Source organism: Lonchura striata, chromosome 6 (assembly GCF_050655825.1).
Source record: "Lonchura striata isolate lonStrDom1 chromosome 6, ASM5065582v1, whole genome shotgun sequence".
In the NCBI taxonomy this organism is placed as follows: Eukaryota; Metazoa; Chordata; class Aves; order Passeriformes; family Estrildidae; genus Lonchura; species Lonchura striata.
In genome coordinates this window covers 34925835-34938540 of record NC_140708.1, presented here as the reverse complement: position 1 = coordinate 34938540, position 12706 = coordinate 34925835, and the positions used below count along the sequence as shown (strand labels likewise).

The following is a 12706-nucleotide window of genomic DNA, read 5'->3' as shown; positions in this document are numbered from 1 at the left end:
ACATTAATTTTAATACGTTGAATACTAATGATTAATTTGAATATCCTTATTTTAATTTCTAATAGTAGACACTACTATTAGATTAGTTACTACTATCATGTAACTAATAGGAATAGCAAAAGAGAGGTAAAAAGCTTTTGGTCCTTAAGAAAATACTCTTTTCATGGAGCAAATTTAGGAGTCTGATTCCCATGCATTATGTAGTCAGACTAAATGGCACTAAAATGTTTAAATCAGTTATAGGAAAGGTTTGATAAAGATTGTTTTAATCTCTAGCCATTCAGAAGCTAAATATTTATGCAGCCACTAGACCTGATGTTTGAATTTTTAACTACCATTAAATTTCAATAGACAGAATTGTAAGATGCATTCATAAACTTGAGCTTGGGACACATCCTGAATTCAAGTCCACTGTAGTCTTCCTATGCAAACTGTAAATTATCAACATGCAATGGAAGTATTTAATTACCATAAAAAGTGTTATCAAAAAAAAAAAAAGTTTCAGTCTGTTCTAATGAAATGTTTTTAAATAGAGAAAATAACAATAAAGTACAAAATAATATGCTTGCGATGATTATGAAATAGTAACCCAAACCACTCTATAGAATCAGCCCTGCATTATATCTGTCTCCATTATTAGTTTATATTATTTTTATTTCTTATGACTTTCTCCCCTCAGGAGTAAGACAATAGAAAAGAGTTCTCATCTCAGATAAACTAAAACTGAAATCTAAGCTAATAAAATCCCAGAAATTGAAATAAACTTTACTATTAAAAAAAAGGTAAAAAGAAAGTTATATCCAAAGCTGTAAAATAATATGGAACAATAAAATAATGGATATGATTTAATCTGGTACAAATGTCTGTTACATAAAGTAACTGCCAAGGACACTAATTGAATTCCCAGATGAGTGAAGGGGGGACAGGACTAACTGTGCTGGATTGGACAAGTCTGTTCTACCTAGAGAAGGGTAGGGGTGATGTGCAAGTTGGGGGCTCAGTGTCACTTCCATCATCCTACTGCAGCTGATTTTTAACCTGTGCTGGTAGGATTTACCTCCCTTTTGTAGCTCCTGTCTTGAAGGTGATCTGACGGAATGAAAATTTATTATTTGTAAGAGACAAACTTAAAAATCAGTATGAGACATCACCTGGAGGCACATAAGGCACATGGAAAGTCTATTTGTTAGAAAAGAAATATCATTTGTACTTGTAAACTGAGCAAGTTTAGTTTGGGCATAGTTGACAAACAATAATTATAGAATCCCACAGTGCCAGTTTTTCACAATCACTGTGCACAGTAAGTCTCACTCAAAAAAAACCCTGCAAAAATCCAAAATGATACTTTTCCCCTAAGCTGCAAACATGGGAACTTCTTCCATAGCAGGAGTTCCCTGCCAGTTTATTGAACTCTGGGAAGAAACCCCAGAGACTGGTTTACAACTAATACTATCACTATGAACTCTGACTGCAACACAGGAGAGAACAATGTTATTTTCAGTAATTGTTCAGATCAATGATTTCAGAATGCTGTTAGGAAGTCAAGACAATGGCTGCTCAAAGGAAGCTTGTGATGCTTGTACACCATGGGCTGCAGTCCTAGAGGCCTGTTTTGTACAATTGTTGCCAGAAATTTAGTGAGGTGGCAACTTTAGGAGTCTATTATTGTGATGAAATTTGAATTAAAAAATAAATGCTCTTGTGAATTTCAACACAGCAAATAGACAACCCCACCAACTGTTTGCATTCATAATTTTATAGGATTTTCTTTTGAGGTGTTACCTGCCCCTCAGACAGTGAAATAGGGGTGCAGTGGTGGGAGTCTGCATCTGCTCGCTCTCACCTCGGGCTGGGGCACTGCCAGGAAATCTTGCAGGGCTCAGCAAGGCTGATGAGCTCCCACCTTACTTAGCAGACACTTTGATTTAGAAAAATGTTATTATATGCAATCTCAGCACCTGTTTCTTCCTTGAGAAGCAGTATATTTTCTACAAATCTCCTTAAAGTATGAGTAAGAGCACTCATAGCATTTGGATTTTTATTGGGGAATATTTTAATAGCTTTTCATTTTTTTTTGGTAAGTGTATTCAAATTTCTTCTTACAAAATACACAGATGTTCTCTTTTGAAATTGCAGTTATGATGTCCACAATTTTGCAGAAACTATTGAAGGTTTTTTACTGCTTAAAAAAAAACCCCAAACAACTAGTCCATATTGCCAGTGATTTATACTTCTAATTTTGAAACACAGCTTCTCATAGTCAGAACTGCTGCTTTCATTTTAAGCTGCCTCTACAAAAAAGAGTCCCAGAACTTATTTCCCAGAAACTATAAAGTCATTGGAGGCAGTGAATGATCCTGCTTTTTTAACCTTTCAGAAAGTCACCCAGTTGAGCAGTCAGGCTGTATTATTCTATATCTTGTCTAACATGAGGAAACAGTCCCAAAAGAAAGATATCCCAAATTAATGCCACACTTCGTTAAATAGAGACATTCTTGGTTTTCACCCAGCTAATTCGATGCAGTTCAGTTCACTCATTTTTTTTGTGCTGGGATCACAGAAGGCAGCCGTGAATGGAGCGAGTTCATCATGAGTTTGACACATCAGAGCAGGGCTGAAAGGAGGCTGGCAGGGAGGGACCCTGCTTTGCCTGGGCAGACAATACCCCAGGAAAAAGGGCCCCCATTCAGAAGGGGTCTCCAGCACTGGGGCAGGCTGCTGGGATCACTGTTACAGACAGGTAAAATGGGAATTAGCCACACTTAATGACACCTCTGCCTTTCTGGTTGTGGCTGTGCCTCTAATCCAGTCTCTGTCAAATACCCTCCGATGGTTTACAGGACTTTTGTGTGAGCAAAAGTTTGCCTGCTTTGGAAATTAAAAATCGTGTACAGACTAAAAAAATGTAAAAAAACCCACATATTTTAAAATAAAAAAAAATATTTACAGAAAAATACAATCATTTATATTTTACATCTTTTTAATTTGTAATTTTTTTTCCCTTCCACTTTTACACCATGAGATATGTGGCGTACAAATTCAGATAACAGAATGGTGAACTGTCACAAAATACATGTTCCCTAATACCAAAAAATCTTCAAAATTAAAAAAAAAAAAAATGCACCTCTCAGTTACACATCACCCTCAAAGCCAGTACGTGCAGTCTAACAAAACGGATTCTGTGCTGTGAAAGAATGTGCCTGCTGTGGTGCTACCAAGTAAATAATATTTGTGAGCCATATCCAGGTTCTGAACATATTTTAAGAGATTGTCTTCTCTCCAAACCTGCTGTAGCAAGTACAAAAGAACACAGCATCACCGATTTTTAAAGATGCATGCAATAATTACACCAGTCTGTGTGGACAGTTTCTTAAGCCTGACATTTAGGCAGTGGCTAGTTTTATCAGTATCAAGAAAATTATAAAAGAGCTTTCCTTTCTGGATATGCACAATAATCACTAGGTTTATAACATAATAGATTTTTTACTCAATTTTAAGTATAAAATAAATGTACCTGACAAAATATGTCTTTCTAGCCCTAAGCTGGTGATCTCAGTGGAATTTCTGTAGGAACTTTGTTCTCTAGGAGCAGCCATGAAAGCTGGGAATATGTGTTAGTCTGTAGGGTTTGGTTGTTGGTTTTTATCAGTCTCATCCCAGGGACCTGTTTCTAGGTTATTTCATTTAAAGTGCTTACAAGCTCAAGCTAAGTCTAGAGATAAGAGGAGAGATCAGGAAGCCAAATCCATAATACCTTTCTTGCATTTTTTAATTAGCTATTCAAATTTTATGACAAAAATTTCCTTTAATTTCTAATATTTTCTTTTCTTAAGTTTAAAAAATCAAGAAAATAAACCATATTAAAGACTTTGTAGCTGTCTGTCTACTTCAGTACTGTATTCTAGCAGATTATTTTGGTCAGATAAGCATGAACTGCTAATATTTGTTTGGTGTGTTTTTTTTCCCCCACAGTTTTAATGTGAATCCTTCTGGCATTGAGGATCTCAGGAAAAAAACGGTGAGTTATGAAATGTTATGGAAAGCTATCAGTAAATGCCAACTTATTGGTACTTGTATAATAAGCTTATAAGCTTTTGTTCTTTTTTTTGTTCTTTTTTAACTTAACCTCTTTCTTATATGGAAATGGTGGTTTTTTTCTTTTCCTTTTTTTTTTTTTTTTTTAACATATCCAGAAAACCTAAATAGAAAAGCACAGGCTTAATGTAAATTTGGAAATAAGGAAGAGTTTTGCACTCACTATGGAGTTTAGCTGTGTTATGATGAAGAAGGAAATACTTAGTTCTTTGCACAAAAAGTAAAAAAAAAACCATAACCTGAATTTAGGAGTGGTTTAGATGACTCTAGAGAAGTAATGGTCAGTTGAGGAATTCTGCATTAGTCAGGGATTTATTAATTGACCAGACAGGAGTTTACCATCACTATAATCAGAGACTTGAGAATAGTCTTTAGAAGGCAAATCAAAATTGAAATTATGACCTGATATATGGTAGGATTAATAATACACATAATAAATGAACATATGAAAACACTAAAAAATAGAAATACTAGAAGGTATTATTCAAAATGCTCTTGTTTCTAAAAGTACTGTGAATAAATTGTGTACTCAGAAAAGACAAAAAATAATCCAAAGCTTGCCTGGACGGTGTCTTTGTTTGAAGGAAATTGTGGTCTTACTAGAATTTGTTCTGTGAATAGATGACATCATTAAAAGTGGGTTTATTTTCAATCTCTAAAATATATAGAAAACAAGTTTCACAAGCAAATATGACTTTGTACTGTTTGTTTTCTGCTGGTTTATGTAAATGATTTGTAATAGCATTTGATGTTATTGTAAATGCCCGAGTTTTTATAATGTAAGTAGCTGGTGGGAGATGTCAGAGTATTTGAATGCTGCCTTTGATCAGATAGTAAACTGAATTCTACCAGGCAGTTACTTAATCTCTGACAAAAAAAAGACATCAAAAAATTGATTTAACTTAGCAGCCATTGTTCTGTAAAGTAACCATAATTACAGTTTCTATGTGCTTGCAAATGTACTACTGCAAATCATGTAATTTATTGCTGGTAAAAGCATCAGTTTAATTCTTTTAAGAAATAAGATGTGAATTGTTTTATTTAAAGGATTTAAAGGTGATAAAAGAAATCCTTGATGATTTTTCTTTTGGAATGCCAGCCATTCTAAATGTCTGTTATAGGATTATGAGGTGATGCTCATTTAATGCAAAATACAAATTAGGTGGGGAAGAGACTCTATCACAACCATAGTTTTGAATGAAACCATTTGAATTTCTTTTTAAATATTCAGGATTGCTTTCTAAGGTGTTTGAAGTAATTTATTATTAGATTCTGTAATATTAGCCCTCACCAAGTTATTACATTTCTTCCTTGTGCTTACTATTTAGTAATTATGTTTGTATGTCTCCTCCTCTGATGCCAACACCTGTCTCTGCAAGCAGCGTTTAAATGGGAGCAGTAGCCAGTTGAAAGGGCAGTATGAGCTCTTTAAGGCCTAATTAAGAACTGAAAGGAAGATGAAGTAAGTAGGACAAAAGATGTGAAAGTAGCTTAGATGACATTCCCAGAGCAGAATTCCTCATTAGAACAATGAGGAGATGATCAGGGATTGCCTGGCCTTCATTTTATCTGTCGTTTCCTCTGGCTGGCAGTGTGTACCCCAACAGGGTTTTGTAGCTGAGACAATAATTCTTTGCATGGCTCTTTTAGAATATTTTGTTTTCTCTTAATCATTCATTCTAAGATTATTCTTATGCATTAAAACTGTGGTATCTATTTTTGTAAAGAAATAAATCTTCTATATACATTTTAATATTACCTGCTGGCTCAAGCTGAACATACCAAATATTCTTAATTTTATCAACATTAATTTCTAAATGCTAGCATACTTCTGCTAGAATTTTCTTGCATAATTAAGATGTGTATGGGGCATGTGCATGATAAAACATCTTTAAAGCTTATATATTACACACAATTTTCCAGTAAACTTGATTGCATAATTAAAGTCATCATTGCACCTTAATACCTGTTCCTTTGCCAAATCAGAACATTAGGCAAACCCTGTATTTCAGGCATAAAAGTGTTAATGATATTTTCTCCAGTGTGTACAAAAATTTAGTAAAGAGAATAAAATTTCATAAAAAGAGAAAGTTTTATTTCTTTCTTGTAGAAGAAAATGTGCTACGAATATGACCACAATGTGAAGTTACTTTCTCTTCTCTCCTTGTTGAAAATGGATTACTAACCAATTTATAAATTTCATCAGATTAGCCATTTTAATAAAGTGACAGTTACTGATTGCTTACAATCCCTTAACTTGGTATGTTTGAAATACTGAATTTACATCCATATATATGACTTTTAATGTCTCAAGTGCAGAGAGAAACCCTTAAAATTACATGTTTTTGAGAGCTACTGTTAGAGTATAATTGATGGAGAGAGGCTGATCTGTCACACTTCAGCCTATTTGCAGGGCACCATCACTTTTAATTAGGTTCCTTTGAAAACTTTGGCCAGCTGCATATTTTAATGGGTCGACATGTGCCAATGTGCAAATATGGAGCTGTATGGAAAGAAAAGAATGGGGCATGGAAAAGGAATGAGCATGACTATTATGTGATGTGCTTCTTAGCTGTGCAAGCTTTATAATTTTTAATGACATGCTTCTACTGTAAACAAAAGCTGTCTCGTCTGCCCTGTTAGAAGTGCAGGACTTCGTAGGTTCCATATCTTCTAATTTTTTTCATTTCTGAATGAGATGAAGCATACTGCTTAACATGTCTAACAGTGCTGATACTTCTATAAACCAACACAAAAGAAGACATTCAAGTTTACAGTCTTTGGATCACGTTGTCCTTTTTAAGATGACTAATTTGTCCATTTCTGCTAATACCTTCACTTACTGAGTCATCAGAAATCATTACAGAAACAATTCTGCTTTCCCTACTGCTTAATTCTGTGCCTCTCCTGCTTTAAAGCAAGCAAGGTCTTTTATAAATACACTTTTTTTTTCTGCCTTAAGTGCTCTGGTGCAAGTAAGATGTAACCTTTTACCTTCACCTGCAATTTAAAATGGAAACTTTTATTATGTGATTCAGAAGCCAAAGCCTGGAGAGCCATTGGTGACTACAAATATGAATGTGGAAGACAGGTGAGGGCTGATGTCATTTAGAGCTGAGTAAATGCTTTGCTGTGATTCTCTCCAGAGGCAAAGACTCAAAGAAGTTACAGTAGGAGTTAAATTCTCAGGGCTCTTCTCGTGTTATTCCATAATTAAGAGGGTTGGTTTCCCAAAATGGACCTGCCAGCTGTTACTGTGGTCACTGCTCATATGGTCACTAACTCTGACACACTGACTGTATGTCCACCTCACTGAGAAGATATTTTTCTGAGATGTCAGAGTGGGAAATGTTAATGAAACTGGGCAGCCCATCTCCAGTTGTCTGCTCCAGTGCAGGTGCAGGAGGGAAAAGCACTGCTGCAAACAGAGGTGCTGCTGAAAAAACATTGCTTTTCATATCAGGAGATGCACATGAGAAAGACAAAAAGCAATAACCAATTAATTTTCTGGAGACACTGAACTGCTTAATAAAATCTGGTGTTTTTCTACACTCACCTGCAGGAAGGAAATCCTTTTGATGCCACTGCAGGATACCGAAACCTCACTTACGAGGAGGTTCTGCAGGAGCTGGTGAAACACAAGGAGCAGCTGAAGAAGAAGGACAGCCACATTCGTGAGCTCGAGGATTACATTGACAATCTCCTGGTACGAGTGATGGAGGAAACCCCCAGTATTCTCAGAGTGCCATATGAACCCTCTCGGAAAGCTGGCAAATTTTCCAAAAGCTGAGATAGTGGTACTTTCTGCTGAATACATTAGTGGAAGGAGATCACACTTTAATATTTTGTTTTCTCTTCATTACTTTTCTCCTAAGAAATTCCAGCAAAATAGGGAGGAGAGACAATGGCGTGGGTCTTTTCCTTTTTATTTTTTAATCCAAATACAAGCAGAGGCTGCCAAAAGTTGTTTTATGTTAGATAACTTAGGTAACTTTTTTTTTTTTTTTGGAAAATACATTTAGGTACAGAATACTTAAAATAGAGTTAATGATACATAAAAAATATGTCCATGTAGTTTATATCATAGCTTAGTGTTCACCATGTGGCAGTTTCAACAGAGAAGCCTGTGCTGTTATGAATGTTTTCTTGAATGTTTATTGGTATTAGGCAAATATACTGATTCTTTTTTTTTACAGCATGTCATCGAGACCACTGTTTTCAATCCAGTGTAGTACTCTACTAAACCTAAGTGTGGTTTGTTGCAATGGAATGTAATCCTGCACATGTTAGAGGAAAACAGTGATGCACAATCCTTGCAAAATAAATGCTGTATTCTATACAATGTGCTTTTTATATAACAATGTATAAAAACCCCTGTGCCATTTCTGTCATGGCACATGCTGGAACCAGTTATTTTACACTTAAATGCTGAATTTTATGTATAATGAGTGAACTTTGGTAGTGAGCTCATGACATAAAGGTGTTTTGAGGATCTTTTTGTATGAAGTTACTGCATGTCTTTTTATGTGTTAGAAGTACTTTGAACAGTATTCACAGAGCCAGAGGTACAACTGGAGAACTCAAGTATGGAATAAAGAAATTAATTGTTCTGTTCAAAGTCTGCTGCAATGAAAATGTAGCAGAAATTGAGAGGCTGACTTAAATAGACATGATAAATCAATTTAAGCTTGAGTTTTACATGGTATATGTGTTTTAACTTTTTAAATCTTATGACAATGAAGTATATGCCTTTAGAAATAGGCCATGTTGCTTAAACAATATAGGGTACTTAAGCTTTCCATTAAAAACGTCTGTATTCCATGTAAATAGTTCTAAAAGTCAGTTCTCATTGAGGCAAATGAAAGAAGAATGTAGTAAATATCTTCCTCATCATTTAATAATTGTTTGTAAAATGATGTATGAAAAAGGTGTCTGTTATTCAATGAATTGGAAAAATATAGTGATGAAGGTATAATGGGAAAATACTATAAGAGAACCCTCAAAACATTAAGATGAATGGATTTTAATTTTAGTTTCCTTTAAAATAGTCCTGGATTTTCTCTTGCTGTGAAACAGTAAAATGTTATTTAAAACATGTACAGAGAATATTTTAAATTTGGATTTAAGATAATTGTCTTTTCCTCTTTTTCTGCACCTGATCTGTTGGGTTTTTTTACAGCATTGTGGCACGGCTGCTACTGAGGTGACCAAAAAAGCTTGAAATTAAATTCCAGGTTTTTTTGTTGTTGGTATTGTAAAACATTTTAATACATTTTCATTTTTAAAACTGCAGAAATCAGTAATATCTTGAATAATTATATATGGAAGGGTTGAGAAAGTTCTGTCTCACTGCTTTTGACATCATTAGTGTTGTAGAACAGAAGTATTCTAGTTACAAAAAAAAACTTCTTCGTACAAATATTCTCAGATTTCATTTACTTATTTTTGGCTTTTTCTCCTTTATTTTCTTCTTTTATTTAACAGCAACCTCCCAGTCCCCATTTAGCACTGTCCCTAAAATGTGTGCAGCCAGAGTTCCCAATCCTTTGTGTGGATCCCTGTGCCTGGATGGATCCTGAGAGGTCCCAGCCCTGCCCAGCTGCAGAGCTCTGCATTTGTATTTTGTAGTGCAGAAATCCATCCCACACCAGGCAGTCTCTCCTTTGTCAGCCTGAGCATGTATCAAGTTTGGTACCTCAGAAACCATGTGAATGTTCTTTTGACCCACTTAAGATCTCGATGACTGTAAATTTGTTGTAATATATTCAAAGTGCCAAAGGTTATGTACTAGTTCATGGTATGTTTGCTGTTAGAAGTTGGGGTTTACACTCAATTAGGTTTTCATTTTCTAATTACGCCAGGATGTATTTCAGTTACTCAGTATTTCCATAAAAGTTCTTAAACATTTTCAAATGCTTGGCTGAAGCCAGTGGTTTTCTCATATTGCTGATGGGGAAATGTTCTGCAATAGTTTTGAATTCCACACTAATTTTCAGCTAACTGGTATGAGACCATCTCTAGTATCCACACTACTGAGGATTAACAACTGCACCAACCAGAGAATGTGCTCCAGTGACTTCTCACATGCAAGCCAACTTATAATTATTAAAATGTAACTCTACTATATTTAGCACCTCTGAAATCACTTCTTTTAGAATGTAAATGTAGAATATCAAACTGCATAATTGACTAAAAGCAGATCATTTGACATATTTGCATACCAAGAACGATAAGCAGATTAAAGGTAGCGAAAAGATCAATTTTTGTGCATTAGTGAAGAAATTTAGTGAAGCTTTGAATGTGCTATCTAGTGTTTATCTGATCTCTAAGTGAATAAAAGCACCTTTTGTTTCTAACAATTTGTCAAGAAAGAGGGGAGAACAACAAATGCCATGTAGGAAAAGGTAAAGTTATTGAGAGGTAGAATGGGACATTAGCAGTTATGAAAATATTTTTATAGAGTTTATAGGTAAAAAAACAGGCTACTTTTGGAGCAATTCTTGAAAGATTGCATACACATATTTTCATTTTCTGCTTAAAAAGAAAATCTTAGCATTTTCCTGTATTCTGAAATTATTTTTAAAAAGCATCTTTGCCCCACATGTATTTTTTGAACCATGCAGCTTTCAAATGAAAACTTCTCATACAGAGTAATTTGTATGTTGAAAACAAAGGAAGTTCTGTCTTTCCCATAGGATAAAATTGTAGACTTTCTTGCAGATAATTTTAAACCTATAAAAACTTGCCACTTTTGGTCAGTCTTTCTTGCCCTTTAAAATACACGGATGAAAATTTTTAACATCTCCATATTATTTTGATATTTTCTCTCCTAAATTAGCATAAGCATTCATCCATGCATGCACTATATTTTGAAATTATCCTTTGAAACAGCTCTGACTTGTATTGTGCTTACTTAAAAGGACAAATATGAAGGCCGTATTTTTATGTTGTAAGTCAGAAATGTAAACTTTCTGCCATTCAAGAAGGATGTTTAATATTTATGTATGTTACCTCTTGCTGCTGTATTTTAAGTTTAGCTTGGTTTTCCACCTCCTAATGAATGTAGCATTCTCCCTAGATTATAACTGCATTTATTGCTGTTGGCTCTGTGTCAAGAACTATTTGTAATTTTCCAGCTGTGGAAATGCTGCCTTGTATTTCGAAAGGTTTCATGATTTGGGGACCTGATGAAAATTATGCTCATTAGATACTAGCCTGCATTTGTTTCTGTACAGGATGCCCTTTCTTGGATGCATCTTAAAACAAGCAGAACTGCTGTCTTAATGTGTTTACTGCTGCACTGGAGGTTTATTTATGCTTCTAGCTTTAAAGAAAGATTATTGTCCTACATCAAGTATGTAAAGTGAGCTGATGCTTTTCTCCTCTTTGTACCATTGCTGTTGTAGATATGATAGAGGCATTAGCTGGGCTGTTACAATGGTGAATTTAGAGCATGTTGACTAACTTCCCCTTCTCTGAAGTACTTGCTGAAGGATTATAGCTCTGCTGTGTTCATGATTTAAGAGTCTGTCAGCACTTTTGGTAGGAAACCCTATTTTCAGGGACTTGTAACTTAAAAATTTCAATACAGTCGCTGGAAGTATTTAATATGCAATAGGTAGCACTTTAATCTGTTTATGAAGGGGTTTGAGATTTGTTTCTGTTGAAAAGGTCACAGTCTCCTAAAGCATGGTGGGCATTTGCTTTATCTTTTATAATTTCTACGTTGAGGAAGCCACTGTATGTTACAAGTGGTCGAGCCATTCCTATTCATTTTAGAAGCTTCCAGATGTGTTACAATGTATTATAAAAAGCTGAAGATCCAGGTTATATAGGAAGTCTGTAAAAGATAGGAACACTACTTATAACTTAAGGGTTTTATTTTGTCTTGTGCAATCAATGGTAGTTTGTCTACATTTAATAATGGTACAGAATCATAACTATATGCACTTGTGAGAACTATAAACTTAGAATGCATGAAAAACATTATTTTTGTTCCATTATTGCAACTTCAGATCCTTTAATTTGATGAAAATGTTATCTTAATATTTTAATTTCTGTTCATTAAATAAATATTGCATGTCTAACACTAATAAAGCACCACAATGCACTACTGCAGTATTTATTGAATTGTGACATTAATCTCTGTTATGCAAAGCATGTGGTTCCTAAACTTAGTGTTAAGGCTCTCAGACCACAGAGAGGGGTATTTCCTTAGGGACAGCTCTAAATGAATATCCCAGATGTTTGCAGGGTAGCCATTAAGGGAAATGGCTTCAGTAGTGTCCAGAACTTTGAATTAGTGCAAAAAGTGGTGTATTCTTAAATGTCCTAGTCTGTATGTCTTTTTTAGTGTGGTGTCTGCAATCCCTTCAAATGCACTGTTCCTCTGATGCCATGGCTGTGTAAATGTTACCAGGAGATCTTTGGCACTGCAGGCCAGAGCAGCATTTAGCATGAGAGCAAGCACTGTGCAAATTCTGATATGGAGGACATGACACATATTTCTCTTAAAACTTGACAGAATAAAAACTCAGCCAAAATGACAGAAAACTGGAGCATCCTCCCCCATCACCCAGAAGATTTGTTTTCAATTCTCCCACAAATTTTT

General features: G+C 34.9%; 1 protein-coding gene across 2 annotated transcripts in view; it reads left to right on the top strand.

Annotated features, from left to right (window-relative positions):
- The window catches only part of RAB11FIP2 (RAB11 family interacting protein 2), a 32055-nt gene extending 19842 nt beyond the window's left edge, over positions 1-12213 (top strand). Inside the window, exons 4-5 of one of the 2 annotated variants that reach the window (XM_077784715.2) lie at positions 3973-4018; positions 7658-12213. In XM_077784715.2, coding sequence (XP_077640841.1) covers positions 3973-4018; positions 7658-7885 — 274 coding nt within the window. In that variant the 3' untranslated portion in view covers positions 7886-12213. Of the gene's footprint in view, positions 1-3972; positions 4019-5477; positions 5550-7657 lie in introns of those variants that run through there. The other variant, XM_085582901.1, reaches the window with a different exon arrangement.
- The last annotated feature ends 493 nt before the right edge of the window (positions 12214-12706 follow it).